The sequence below is a fragment of the Opisthocomus hoazin genome, unplaced genomic scaffold (assembly GCF_030867145.1).
Source record: "Opisthocomus hoazin isolate bOpiHoa1 unplaced genomic scaffold, bOpiHoa1.hap1 HAP1_SCAFFOLD_101, whole genome shotgun sequence".
NCBI classification, from domain to species: Eukaryota; Metazoa; Chordata; class Aves; order Opisthocomiformes; family Opisthocomidae; genus Opisthocomus; species Opisthocomus hoazin.
The window spans coordinates 185414-200390 of NW_027448862.1; the positions used below are offsets into that span (position 1 = coordinate 185414).

General features: G+C 44.3%; 1 protein-coding gene across 1 annotated transcript; it reads left to right on the forward strand.

The window, feature by feature from the left end:
* Window positions 1–377: 377 nt before the first annotated feature.
* Window positions 378–14647, forward strand: LOC142359525 (E3 ubiquitin-protein ligase RBBP6-like). Its single transcript, XM_075412067.1, has 5 exons — window positions 378–543; window positions 5966–6065; window positions 6857–6961; window positions 13661–13757; window positions 14585–14647. The coding sequence occupies exons 1-5, from the start codon at window positions 378–380 to the stop codon at window positions 14645–14647; spliced, it is 531 nt and encodes a 176-aa protein (XP_075268182.1).
* The last annotated feature ends 330 nt before the right edge of the window (window positions 14648–14977 follow it).

Below are 14977 nucleotides of genomic sequence, written 5' to 3' on the forward strand. Positions count from 1 at the left end.
CCTGCCAGACTACAACAAGCCTTTTTTATTATATTTAGGTAATATGGCTCTCAGAGGTGTTAGGAGGAAGAGGGCAGGACTCCCCGCCCGCGTGACGGGGCCTTTTGTCACAATGTGCTGGGTCACATGAGGCGCGGGGGGTGGTTGCCGTGTGCCATTGTGTGCACAGTGACGTGCTTGCGGCTGTCGGCCGGGAAACCCCTCACTGGAACCCTGAGGCAGGGGTTCTGTTGGTGCCGTCGCCAGCGGTCGTGCCTGGCAGCGCTGGGTGCACGAGAGGGAGCCAAGGCTGAGCCGGGGCCGTGGAGGCCTCTCCCCATCGTCCTCCCGCCCACCAGCAGACGCCGTCGCGGAGCAGGCACCGCCTGGCCCCAGCCATGCCTGGCGTGCACTACAAGTTCTCTGCCAAACTGGACTTTGATACCATCAGCTTCCACGGCCTCCACATCTCCCTGCATGACCTCAAGCGCCAGATCATGGGCCGCGAGCAGCTGAAGGCATCCAACTGCGACCTGCAGATCACCGACGCCCAGAGCAAAGAAGGTGAGTGGGGCGGCGGGCACGGGGCCTCGGGGACCGCCCGGCTGGTGGAGTTGCAGACCACCGCATGGGGCTGCAGCCTGCGGGAGCCCCGCTCTGCTCTTTGCAGCTCAACTCAGCGTAGCGTGAGTCAGCCTGGGGCTCGTCCCGCCAGCGTGCGGGGGATCAGGAGGGCCAGCGGCACCGGGGATACGCGGGGTGGGCAGCGGTAATGCCATTCAGCCACGACCGGTAGCTGTGACTTGTGTTGAGGCCTCACAGAGCTGTTTGTTTGGGGCTGCTGTTCTGACGACGGCCTTTGGATCCGTGCTTTAGAGCAGAGCTAGGCATGGAGGAATATGTGGTTGATGGGCGACATTTAGCGCTCACAGAAGCTTTGGTGTCCTGGAATTCTTCTAGGTAAAATGCTAAAAAGGTTTGGGAGGATATCTGTGGGGATAATCAGGACCTGTTTTAAAAAGTGGGGGTGTGGGGGTTTGGCGTGCCCTCTTCCCTGCTTCCTATAGACGCGTGTTCTGTAAAGGCAGAATTCCCTTCCAAAAGCCTGTTCTCAGGAATGATGCATTTTAACTTGCCTCTATTAAATTTGATGTGAATTTCATGACCTGTCTTTTATAACAGATGTTTTCACATTATTGTGGAAGAACTGCAAACTCCGTGACTCAGGTTTCTGTAACATTCTGACTCAGAACACTTGGAGAATGTGCTGTTCTGCTTATCAGGCAAAATCAACAAACTGTAACACCAAAATGGGCGTCTGAACTGGCCTTAGATGAATAGTTTTAGGGAAGAACAGTGCTCTTGGCAGACTGTCTCTTGAAGTCAGCCGTTGCTGGAGTTCAGTGTTGCAGCACGCACTTGAGAGCTGTAGTAGTGCCACGATGTGATGTCTTCAGAAAACCTCGTGCTAACTCTGAGTGAAACCATTTGGCCTCACAGCTGCTGTCTTCAAGACTGCGCAAACTGAGCATTTCAGAGCAGACACTTCAGCAGCTTTTAAGGCTTGCCCTTCCCCGTGCCGTTTTGTTGATGTGCTAGTGTGGGGGATTTCTTTGGTTACGCCTCAGCGTGCAATTAATTCCTGGGCTGCCAGGCAGCATTGCTGTGTGGAGCCTTCCTAAAGGGTTTGGAGTTCCCCGTTTCCCTGGGTGAACTGAGGGTAAGCCGTGTGCCCATTCCAAAACCATGATGTTTCAGTGGAGCCCATGCAAGGTCTGTCTGGGAAGGAGCTGCTCGGGCTCTGTCCCCAGCAGGGCTGGGACCTCTCGGGGCTGTGCGGTCAGCGAGGTCAGTGTCCCTTGGCCAGGGGCTTAGGGCAGGTGTCTTTTAGTTCATTACCACGGGGTGTCCAGCTCGGCTTTCGCTTTCCCAGTCACACGCTGAAGTGGCAAGCCATGCCAATAAGGCATTAAGGCATCAGGCAGTCTGTGTAATCAGATTAATGACTGAAAGTATGTTAGATTTTATTGACTCATCCTTTCAAAGCAATGCAGGTGCTCTTTTGGAGCACAGTACTGTATAATCATAATGCAAATCAAAGTTCCATGAAGCATCTGGCCTACTGCACTAGCTAATTCAAGCAAGGATGAGATACCAACTGTGGTTGGGATCCTCTTTTGGTGGAAGCTGAAAATGCAGAAATAGCAGTCCAGTCTATTAATCAGGATGTTTCGAGGCAGTGCCAGCGACACAGAGGACTGGTTTGTCACAAAGTGTGCAAGTGGTGCTGATTAGAACAGAGTTGAAAAATGAGATGAGGAGAAAGCATATTTTTAAGCAGCAGGGAGAAAATGTGTTCTTGGGAAGTACCCTGTTTTCTGGTCGAGGCAGTCTGGCATGTCAGCAGTCATTTTGATCTCTTACTCTGCAGATCGCTTCCCCAGTCACGTAACAGCTGGTGAGCAAGACATCCAAGCCTAATAAAGGCTTTTCTTTGTCGTTTCGCATGTAGGCTTGCCTTCTGATGACTTCTGCTGAGCTTCTGTCCTTTATCGGAGTGAAAATACTTCTCTAGACAGTGCTCAGAGAGATGCCTTTGCAATGCTGTCAGCATCAAAATGGTGGATTAAAGCAGGCCATAAAAGAAAGTAGGAACTTTTTTCAGTAACCTGTTTATACCGTATATATGACCCAAATTATTAAAACTAGCAGATTTTTAGAATTATAGGTGAATTGAAAAATGGAATTTTTAAGTGGTGCATTAAATGTGAAGCAGTATAAATTTCAGAGCGTGGCTTGAGTTGTTTGTACTTTTTTGCAGGAAGAAGGTTGTGGATACTAATGCAGTTGTTAATTTAAGCTTTCTAAGTCATCATGAGGCAGCAGTCAAAGTAGCTGTTAACTTGCCTGCCTCCACTCGTTCCTTGAAATACTTCTTTCCTGACTGTTCTGTCTCTTCTGCTCCTGACTTTACTATAACATCCAAATCTTCCTTTGCTTTTGCAAGCTTGCTGAATTAATTGAATCCTTAGTTTTAATCTCAGGTCAGATTGAGAAAAGCCCAGTAGCCACTCACTGTCCGTCACTGGCAGTAAAACAAGTTTTGTGCTCAAAGGGAGTAGGAATCACCCATGTTGTTACCTCCAGCTTGCTGAGTATTTCTGTTGGAGCTCTGCTTGGACACGTGTGAAAAGTCGCCTTGTTGCGCAGGAGGTCACTGCTCACTTTGCAGAGGTTGAGGTGTGTGGTGAGGCCGAGGGACGCTACTTTGTAGGTCCTGGGAGTTGCCAAGTCTCTGCCAGGGGATGCTGCTGCCCTCGGGGAACAGGTTCCTGCTGGGAGATGCCAGTAGGCAGATTACAAGGAATGGCTGCTGACAGTGCTTTAAAATATTTAGTCATATCCAGCTATCCTCATATATTCAGTCTCTTTCTCGGAGAGGTGCTACCCTTTGTAGTCATCCGCAGAACAACCACCATCCTCAGTCCGGCACAGGCACAGCAAACTCCTGTCTTTTTGTGGAGCCGCTGTTGCTTATCCTCCGTCTCTGGAATCTCAGTCCAGTGGTTTGTGGTGTGGACCAAAAGGAGTGCTCTGTGTGACTCCGTTCAGCAGGTAGAAGCAGCTGCTTTGGGCTTTGAGAACTGCAGCTGGCACTATCTCCTGGCAGTGGTTTGTCTGGGCCCGACAGCTGTTTGAGCTCCTGCTCCATCACACAGCCCCAGGGCAGGCCTTTCTTGACAGTGGCTGTGTGGTGGTGAGATTTTCCTTTTGAGAAGAGCTCCAGCTGTTGGCTTCAGGCTAGCACTTCTGTAAAAGCTTCTGTTTTTGTCATTAGTAGTCCTTTCTCCTATGATTTGAAACTGCTCCAAAGTCCCGAGGAAGCTTGCTGTTCGGCTCCGTAGGGGTTAAGATCGGAAATTAGTTTTGTCTCAAAGATTTCCCAGTTTTCTGAAGAAGGATTCCATCATTTGGAAATAGAAGTAAAATTTTCATTTCGTTGTTGAAATACTGTCTTCTGATAGGTATGTTTTGGTCTGAGAGAGGTTCCTGCCTGTAGGAATAATATGCTGAAAAATGGAGTGTAAATTGTGAAATATTCCTGTTCTGTGTGTGATCACTGAGTAAAACCACCCTGACGGAGCTTGACTAGACATACATCATCTTTGGTTTTCAGAGTATCGTTCCGATTCGTCTGTCAGGGTAAGGGCTTTTGATATTGAAGACCGTCGGCAGATTACAGGGAATGGCTGCTGACAGTGCTTTAGAAGATTTAATCTTATCCAGCTTGTGTAAGAACAAGATAAACACTGTTCTCGTGGAGAGGCCTTTGCATTTTAAGCTTATTCAGTCGAAGTGTCACAGGTAGTGTTTTTTTTTGTTTGGGCTTTATATAAAAGGTCACAAGGCTTCCCTCCTCTGCAGAAGACTAGCGTGGTGAAAGCCAAGGCAAAGCATGGAGAGCTTCAGGCACACTCTGTTTTCGAAAGGCTGTTAAAGCCTGTCTTTGTAAGTGATTTAGTTTGAGTGTCTCTGCTCTGCGAAAAGTGAATCGAAAGAATTCACATCCCTTTGGTTAATTCAAACTAGACGATTAGCTTAAGAGGGGAGAGACAGCTTTACTTTGAGCCAATTCTGCCTTCCTTGTGAAAGCAAGCTGAAAAAAGCCCCAACAAAAAAAAGCCTCTGTGATTCAAATCCTAGCACTGCAGTTTCATTACTGTCCTGGTTTTAGCTTGGATAGAGTTAATCTTCCTCCCAGTAGCTGCTGTGCTTTGGATTTAGTAGGAGAACAGTGCTGACAATGCGGATGTTTTCAGTCATTGCTATGAAGTCAGGGACTTTTCCAGTCTCCCATGCTCAGCTGACAAGCAGGTGCGCAGGAGCTGGGAGGGAGCACAGCCAGCCCAAGCTGGGCAGCGGAAATATTCCATGCCAGGGATGGCACGCTCAATTTGTAAGGGTGGCTAGCAGGGGGGTAGGCATCCTTTTTCTTTAATTCGCTTTTCTATGAGTTGGCATCCTCTCCTGTCTGGGAGTTCGAACTTTTGCAGGAGTTTGGTCTTCAGCAGGAATTTTGCAAAATTCATGAAATCTGCAAGTTCCAGGTTCTGTGATCGCTGCTGGGGAACTGGCTGGGAATCGGTCATTAGGTGGTGGGAACATTGTATTGTATAGAGTTTGTTTTGCATATTCAGTAGCAGTAGTAGCTGTAGTATTTCCTTTGTTGTCTTATTAAACTGTCTTTATCTCAGCCCCTGAGTTTCCCCTTCTGTCCATTTCTGCTCCCCATCACACTGGGGGGGAAGGGGAGGAGTGAGCGAGCGGCTGTCGGGACCTCGTTGCTGGCTGCTGCGTTAAACCCCAACAGTTTCCGTTGAAATGTGAAGCACTGCCCAGCTGATAAGTGTGGCTGTTGACGGATTAAGCTCGCAGAAGCAGAGTTGGCAGGCTCTCCTCTCTGTTCTGTCAGTCCTGAGCACTGGCAGCAGAAGGAAATCACTTTTAGTGAACACCTTGGAAGGCAATGGCACAGAGCTTCATGCTTTAGCCAAGCGCCTGTTTTGTTGCAGGGCAAGCCAGTCAGATGTTACAATCTGGTTTCTGCAGGGGAGACCTTGTTTTTCTCCAAAGATCTACTGGTTTTGTAGCCTACCAGAAGCAAAAGCAACTGAATCTCCATCAGGAAAGAACTTCATGCATTAGCAGACTCTCTTTTTGTGACCTCTGAGACCCTTTTGTTGTTGGCATTGAAACTACTTTTAAAAAAAAGAAAAAGATTTTGCTGCTTGTGTTTGATGATCAAACCCAAAGATTACTTGAAATGTACTGTTAGTGTGTTTGAGACAACAAAAGCGTGATGTTACATATAAAATGTTGCTTTCATAGCTGTAAAGGTATTCTCTGAAGTGCTATGTAATTACATACGAATATACATTCCTATGAATTCACAAAGGTTTTTTTTCTGAATTCATGTTTTTTTCAGAATACACTGACGATAATGCCCTGATTCCGAAGAACTCATCAGTTATTGTCAGAAGAATCCCTGCCAGAGGACTCAGAGCTATCAGCAAAACACATGCTGCGTAGGTATCTGTAAAGCATTGCCTGCTCGGTTAGGGGTTTCAGGGTGTTAACTTGGTTTATGGACGTCAGTTCACAGAGGCGTTCAGGTTGTACCTCTCCTGCTAAAGCTGCTGTTAGGTTTTGGTGGAATGAGGTGGATTTTAACCTGTGTCCACCAAAGCAGACAGACATTTTTAGGCCTGCTGGGACATGGGGTTCAAACTCCAACAATGGTAACTTTTAAGATGATGCTGTTGGGTTTGTTCTTGGGCTTGATTGTTCTGAGACCCAAGCTGTAGATCCCGTTTCCTCTGTGTGGAGAGATTCCTTATTCTCTGTGTTTGCTTTTACTGCTTTTGTAGTAGAGAGAGAGAGGCATTTGCATTGTAGTGTAAACTTACCATCTGCTCCATCCTCCAAAGAGTCTGATTCTCAGTGTTTGACTAGTTCTTGCATTTGGGGGAGGGGGGTGGGATATGGCAAGTGTTCTTACGCCCCAAATCTGGGTATTTTTGCACACGAGCCTATAGAGGAAAGACCAAGGCTTGCCAGCTGGTGACCCGTGCAAACAAGAAGTTTAGAACTCTTAGAGTAATTTGTGATGAAGTAGACATGTGACTTAGGGGTTTTGTTTTAGTTGCGCTGCATGTCCCAAGAGAGACCAGTTTCTGGATACAAATACATTTCGACATTCACTAGACTATCAGAACACATTGTTTTGGTTTTCAGGTTCTGTAATCTGCTTTCACTGCTTTAAGCTGGGTACAAGTGCTTTATTTTAACTTCTGATCACCTTTATTTCTTCTTCCAGAAGTCGAACTGAGCCAGGGAGTGGAACATCAAAAGCAGTACGTAAAAAACCAATCTCACACTTTTTTTCTGTAAAACTGCATTTAATTCTGAACGGTGTAGCCTTGTGCTAATTTTCCACACATTGCCTTAAAACATGGTATATGCTGTAAATGCACTGTATTCGATTCAGCATAGTAAAAGCTGAGGAATGCCATCACTGGCACAGTTCTAATGTGAATATTGGTATTTGTGCCTACTGATGCATTGTATTTCATATTGAATATGCTGGAATACTTCCTGTATGATTTTGTGTTGCACAGATAATGCAGGATCGTTTTTAGATCACATAGGTTCGAGGTTTGCACAGCTGAGCGTGGTGCCATGTTCTACACCTGTCTGTCTGTAGCTGGTTAAATGAACGCTTGCATAGCTTGTTGTGTGCTTTTTGTTTCTTGCAAGAAGAATTGTTTGGAGTGTATTTTTTTCCATTTTCACGTTGTATCACTTAGCTTTTGTTTTTAAATACTTTTTTTTTGCCTAATGTTTTTTGACAATGTTATCAAAAACCATGGAGAACCTATTATTGTTAAACCTGGTGTCCTGTTTCTTACTTCTACCTTGGGGGTTCAAACAAATACAAACCCCAACTTACCTGATATGTTTTGAGGCCAGTTCTTGCAGCTAAATGATTTCTTTTCACGTCCTTAAAAAGTGGGTATTTGTTCTTAAGCCTGTGTAATTGAAATGATATTGTTTGGGCCCCGCTGAGTACATCAATGTCTTTCATAGATTGGCGTGAATGTAAATGGGATTATCACGTTCTGCATCTAATCTTTCCACTTTATCTGATGAAGCAGTTTAGTTTCACAGTTTGCCTGCAAATGAAAGCATATAAAGCAGAATGTACAAATTCTGGCAGCAGGTTAGAGCCTGGTGCTTTTGTGGGTAAGAGCCCTGTCCTTTTTCCTAACTTCTGCCTGCTGTCCGTTTTTGGGTGTGGGTGACTTCAGGGTTGGACGCTGCTTTAATTTCCCAAAGGTTCAGCCTTTCTTTAGTATGCCACCGCTTTGAAGATATATTTGGAAAAGGGGCAGCATTGCTCTTCAGGTTTCAAAGCACTGTCGTTCTGCTGCTGAAATAGAAACAAGTAACACAAGGAAATATCGAACTGGTAATGGTCTAGACCTTGATTTGCCATTTGGCTCGACGACTATGTGTAACTATGCATGTCAAAACAGCCCTTATGGTAAAAAACTTACTATGTGGTGATTTGTATTTTTCATCTTTATTTGAAGTATGACTGCTTTTTCTTCACTAGAATCATGTGAGGCATTACACTAACCCTGGATCACTGGATCTGATCACTTGATTAGCTGTTAGGATAATTTAAATCAGAAACTCATGAACTCTGGGTCTATGTTCTCTGAAGAATACAGCCTCTGATTTCCTTGCAATGGTATGCAATCAACTTCATATGGAAAACTTTTTGTATGTAGGTCTAAAAACACCAAGTCTAAACCTGACTTCTGCAATTCTACCACTGGTGGGTTCAAATTCCTTTTTGGACATCAGTGCCTCTCTATTGTGACTTTGAGTAAGTTGAACTGGCCCTCGTAGTTAATTTCATGCATTTACATAAACCACGTTTATGGTATTTGATATAATTCAGATGGGGTTTTATTTCTTGAAAACAGTATTTTTCTCTTTGTTTACTGCCATGCCTATAAAGACAAGTCCCAAGCTCATAAATAAAGTTCACATTCTTTTAGCCTCGCGTGTTCCCTGGCATGTCCGTATTACCTTTCGAAGGAGCATTTTCCCATAAGCTAACAGAGACGTCTCAGAAAAAAACAACAAAAAAACAACCAAACAATCCTGGAGCGGGAGAGAAGACTTAGTGTGAGATAGAACTAATGAAAGGTAGTGAAGGACAAAGCAAAACCATGCCCTTCTTGTTCGCTCTGACTGTCCCTGATTTGGGTTGTCAAGCCAAGGTGCAAGCCGTGCGTCTCTCTTTACAAGTCCCCTCTCCCTCTTGCACTGTAAAAGCGCTGCAGCCTCAGGTGCTGCTAGTGCTGGAGACACAACTAGCTTTATTCTTAAAGTTAGCTCAGGTCTTAGTCTAAAGTGTGGGGTTTGGGGTTTTTGTTTGTTTGTTTGTTTTTAATACACATATTTCTGTACACATTTCCAAGGAGAACCTGCATCTTAGTGTGGTAGGAAGAAGTCACTGGACAGCTTGTCAATTACTGTAGAACAGTAAAGCAGCAAAATTAAAAGGAGTTACGATGTTTTTTAGAAGAGCATGCACAAGAACTTATACTTTGAACATTTCTTCCTTGTCTTGCTCTTCTGTTAGCTATCATTCTACACTTCCAAATGTGCGCTGCTGTCCCACTGTTACTACAGCCAGAGCGAGGAAGTGGATACTTGTTGATTTAGTGTTCCTATTTCAGACTGCGAGGATCTCGAGGTGGTATTTGTCCTCAGAGGCTGCAGAAATGCAGAGAGTCCTGGCCATTGTCTGAGCGCTTGTCAAGCACAACGGTGATCCTTCCTGGCTGAAGTTTGAGTGCAGTCAGGCTATCAGGTTTTAGGAAAGCACTGTAATCTAAATGTAGCCCTCCAGCAGTGAGGTTAGCCTTTTCCTCCTATTTTCTGTGCCCCTTCCCACTCGCTTTATGTCAGTTCCTTTTTAGCCTTCTGTTGGAAATGGGAGTTAATATATTGACTGTTGATTTTGGGTGTTTGGGGTTTTTTTCAAATTCTTCTGCAGTATTTTCTTAAGGTTGTATACAGCTTTCGCAGAGATGTTTTTTCTACTTGACTGATTGGAGGAACTGGCAGGAAATACTATAGTAGAAATTTCAAGGGAAAAAAGGCACAAGATTGTGGGATCATTGGAAGATGGCTGTTGGACAAACACAGTAAATAGTACCCAAGTTACCTATTTTCTGATTTTGAGAACTGTTTAGTAGAAAGGAGTGCTATTACCTCCTTTAAGAAATTAGACCATATCCTGCAGGCCACATAACAACTGCTTCCTGGCAAAAAACGCAAACTAGGTAATAGTTTATGAACAGCTGTGTTTCAATTACTGGTCAAGAGGAGACTGTTCAATGCTAGACTCCAACAGAGAGCTTTCCTAATTTCTTGTTTGCTTCTGAAAAACCACAGAATTATAATGGTTGTGCTTCCGTGAGAGAACATAGGCCTGTCTTTCCACATGTAAAAAGCAGTGTCATGTGGAGCGTGAAGCTTCAAAATACACGATCCGGCTTCCTTTTTAACAGAACTAGGTACAAAATGTTCTGAAGAGAAGGGAAGTCGAATCCTCTGGTCAGTCTTGAGATGGAAAGACGGTCTCTTTTTGCCGTTCTGCATGTGATTTGAGTGTCTTTCTGGCATCGTTTTACCAGTGTAAGCTGTACTGCTGCTGGTGGCATAATGGAATTCAATATCCTGGAAAAACAACCAGATAAGTGTTACCCTTGGAAAAACTGCACTTTGATGTTAGTTCTCAATAAACACCGCAGCCCTCAAGCGGCCTGAGGACTTCATTCCTGCAGCTGCTCCAGTAGGTATCTGGGAGAGAGGAGTGTGGTTGCAATGGAGAGAAAAATTCCAGGATTGTGCTCTGAATCCATGCTTTCATCATCATTAAAAACTGGTTTTGGTCTGACAGCAAGGAGAATAAGATTAAATTCTCCCACTTTCCAAACCAATTTGGGCAGTATGGCCCGTGGTCTAATAAAATACAGGAAATCAGTTTTCTCAGTTTTTATAGGCTACTCTGTCATGGGAAACACATTTATTTCAACACTTCGAGCAGTTTGGTTTTTTCTAGACAAAGTGGTGGGTTACTTTTATGGCTAATGTTTCGGATTGGTGCTTTTATTGGGGTTTTGTGGGGTACGGTGAGTTTGGCATTTTTACACTTACTGGCAGGAGGGGCAGCGTTCATGTCTCAGGGCTGATATGCCTGGACTTTGTTTTGACAGGCAGCTACTGTGTGCTTAGAAGCCTAACCTTGTGCATTTATGAATGATGAGACATTAACCGATTCATTTAAAAACTACACTGAAAAAAAGTTTCCTGAAGTGACGCTTCCTTCTCAAATAAACTTAATTTTTTTAAAATCCCTTTTAGCTGAATATTGACAGCTGCCTTACTCCTTTGACTTTTAAGCAGTGTTGAGCATTTGGCAAGGGTCTCTCTCCGAGATATTCTGGAGGAATGAGTAGATCTCAAGTGGCTTTGGTTGTTTTAGTTTCTTCTCCTTCATCACATCGGCACTCTCAGGCTGTCAAAGGTTTGGACTTTGTTTGGAACAAGTACAAATCACACCAAGTTGGAAATGCCTCTTTCAGTGACGCTCAGAGGATATAGTGCAGACTTTCAGACTACAGCAGAGGTTAACTATTGTTGTGTTTTGGTTGTAGAACTTCAAAATGTGTTTCATTTTTTGTGAACAGGTTGATGACTCTTCTGCATCTCTTCCTCTGGCCCAGCTTATTAAGGTACATATATATTCTTGTCAAATCCTTAAAAATCAAAAGAGTTTCCTTCATATTTTTAAATCTTATACTGTGATCTATAGCTGGATCACTGTTTCAATCTGAACACAACATTACTTTCATTTATAATAGTTTAAAATATTTATTTGAATCTTAAAATATGAGTATCTTTTGACACTGTCCTTTAAAGAGAAGCTCCCACTTTGGGAAGGTAGAAGGTGAGCACCTTGTCAGACTCAACGTGATGTGGCACTATTACTCATCTTCAAGACACAAAGAAGAAGAACCTCAGATGCCGTTTACCGTTTCTAACACTTTTCATTATTTTGCATTGGAAACTACCACAATTCTCAGCGAAGAATTCAATTCCTGTAAGTTGTGGACATTTCGGTGGGGTTTGCAAGAACCAAAACAGAGGCGTTTCTGTAACACAGACAACAGCGCTGTCGCGAAACCTGTCTGTGGTTCTGTAAACTCCTGTGAAGTTTGGCTCTAAAATGTGAAACACTGCCCAAGTGGTGTACACATTTCAGCTTTCTGGAAAATGCAAATATTTCCAAAAAGTGCAGGAACATAAGATAAAGCAGCTCAAAACTGTTACGTACTTGACCTCTTCAGTGCAGACCGGCTTAGCGTGGAGGCAGTGTGTTACAGTCAAAAGTTTTCTGGTTTATTATTACTGTGTATTAAAGGGCATACTTGAATTGTGGTCTATTCCTAGAAATATTTTGTGGGTTTTGGATGTCTTCTGGAAACTCTTTGGGTTCCAACAAATTAGTCAGGTATCCATAAAGTTTTCTGTAAGAGTTCATGGAAATGATTTCAAAGATGTTGGTCTGGATTATGTTACTGTTCAGAAAAAATTGTGTGTATGAAACAACCATTTAATACAACGCTGAAACGAGTGGGCACTTTTCTGAATGAACGCGTATAAAACCAAACCCACGAGTGACTGATCTCAGTGATAGGTGCTTGAAGGTCCAGACCATTTACAGTCGCTCCCTTAGAGCCTGCTTGTATCTGGAATCACAGAATCACAGAAGAGTAGGGGTTGGAAGGGACCTCTGTGGTTCATCTCGTCCAACCCTCCTGCCGAAGCAGGGTCACCCAGAGAAGGCTGCACAGGATCTTGTCCAGGCGGGTCTTGAATATCTCCAGAGAAGGAGACTCCACAACCTCCCTGGGCAGCCTGTTCCAGGGCTCCGTCACCCTCAGAGGGAAGAAGTTCTTCCTCATGTTCAGATGGAACTTCCTGTGCCTCAGTTTGTGCCCATTGCCCCTTGTCCTGTCACTGGGCACCACTGAAAAGAGCTTGGCCCCATCCTCCTGACACCCACCCTTCAGATATTTGAACAAAGAGGACTTTAAAACAAATCAGCTGGCTTCACTGATTTGAAGATCTAGTTCTGCATAAGGCTCTATTACAATTTGTCTATTAAAAGGGCACAATCAACTGGAAGAAAGTGCAGGTTTTTCTTACAGTAGTTCAAGAAGTTAGCAGGGGGGGAGCTTGGTCAAATTTCTACTGAAAAGAATCTTTTGTCTTGCTGAGTGACTTTAAAAAACTTGATTGTTTTTAATGCTTCCGTGTCTGAAGCTGAATTTCATCAAGCAGAAACAACTGCCCCGACTCTTCAGCTGGGTGTCCTTTCAATGCCATAAAATCGAAATAAGGATACTTGCATACGTCTTTCTCAGTGAAATGTGCAGTGGATGTCTTCTCCTTCAAATAGTCTGGGGCTTAAAAACCGGTTTAAAAACACTGAATACTACAGGTTTTTCTACACACAGGTTCAGTCCACTCGGAATAGAATTGGATTGGTTACACAAGCCCTTCTGTAAGGCCCGAACAGAGCCTAAGGACTGGAGTGCCCAAGAATGCTCCTGTCAAGTAGATTGACAGGTACACAAAGACCATGCTGTGGCGTGAGGACTCCCCAGAACATCTCCAGGACAACTCTCTTTTGTAGAAGCAGCTGTCTTCATGCCCCCCACCTAGCGCTGTGCTGTTCTTTGCAGGACGGGATGAGTGATGTTGTCTTTGCTGTGTGGGCTGAAATGTGTTTCCAGTGTGTGTGCCAATAACTGTCTGCTCAACAGACTGCCAACCTGGCTGCGGCCAATGCTTCCGAAGAGGATAAAATAAAGGCCATGATGGTGCAGTCTTGCCAGGAGTACGATCCCATCAAGTAAGTGTTGAGAATGCCAAATCTTTTCTTTGGAGATTATGGAAAGGTTGTAGAGATGTTTGTTTTAGCAAGAGAGACATAGCATATCTTTTTCTTTTTTTCCCCAAAAATCTCCAGTTACATGAAAAGACCCGTGGGTCCACCTCCATCATCGTTCCCTTGCCGTTACTACGGAAAACCAGGCCACTATAGAAGGAACTGCCCGACAAGTGGGGTAAGGTGGTGGGGGACTGTTGCGGTGGGAACGAGGACTCGATCAATATGATCCATAACAGTCACCTTTATTAGCAGAGAATCTTTATTATATGGACAGCACTCGGTACAGCACTCGGTTGTGACTGGTCACTATTCATAGAGCGTCTATTAATAGAACACCCGGATTATATAGGCAGAACTTGACTATGATTGGTTACTATTCATAGAACGTCTGTTTACCCGCAGCTGGCCTTGGGGCATCTGTTTATCCACAGCCGGCCTCTCGATGGCCTTGAGGCCTGTGCTGCTGCAGAGAGATCAAGTCCATATTCAGAGTGTCTGGGCTGCTCACAATATGTCCCTGTTCTTCCAGAAATCCCACAGGGGACCTCTGGTGTTGCTCGGGTTTTCATATTTTCACCTTGGCAGTCACAGGGCAAATGCACGAAGACTCCTGTTAAGAATTGTTTCTCTTGGGGTGAAGTACAGAGGTTCTAGGGCAGTGTTGCAAAGCTCCTCAAAATTCAAGGGAAACCTGGAATGATAAAAGCAAAATTTTCTTTCTTCTGGATCATAGACATTAAAGATGAGCACAGATCTTTCTTGGTTAATTTTCATGTCTATTTTTATCTATTTCACTATTACTGTAAATTTTTCTGGTTTGAGCTCTTTTTAATGACAGTTCATGGTTTCCAGTGTTCCGTATAAAACCAAGATGATTCTGTTGACCCCATCCACTGAATATTTGCGTGTTTTAATTACACAAGTCTCTGCTTGAGTTTTCATGCCACTGAACGTTAGTCACTGACTGTACACGCGTGAGGTGTGAATCCAGCCCTCGTATAGGGACGGAGAACAGAAGTTTCTCCGGTGACCGATTCAGGGCACGGAATTGAGCTCTGGCTCTGAGCTGCGCTTTGGAGGAGGAGCGGGTTTGTGTCTCTCCCCTGCGTGGATGGTGAGCTCAGGGATATTTCACGCTTAAGGAACCTGAAGTTAAGCCAAAGAGTGTCGACTGAGTGCAAACCACTGCTCAAGCCTTTGGAACATCCTGGCTATATTCATTTAGGAAAAGAAGTATTTTAGCTGAGCAACCCCTACGCTAGGTGAAAGGAGAGGATTACAGGCTTTTGCTGCTTCAAATCAACATTGAATGGTCATTTGAAGTGTGGGCCTTAAGATGAGATATGTCTGCATTTCTTTTCTGAACAGGACAAAAATTTTGTGCCTGCTCCCAGA

What these genes read in the sequence shown, in the direction of transcription:
- LOC142359525 (XM_075412067.1), top strand. Translation starts at nt 378, where the DNA reads ATGCCTGGCGTGCACTACAAGTTCTCTGCCAAACTGGACTTTGATACC. An exon ending in ATCAGCAAAACACATGCTGC is followed by an intron (nt 6,066 to 6,856) that starts GTAGGTATCTGT and finishes TTCTTCTTCCAG; the next exon opens with AAGTCGAACTGAGCCAGGGA. An exon ending in ATTCTGAACGGTGTAGCCTT is followed by an intron (nt 6,962 to 13,660) that starts GTGCTAATTTTC and finishes AAAAATCTCCAG; the next exon opens with TTACATGAAAAGACCCGTGG.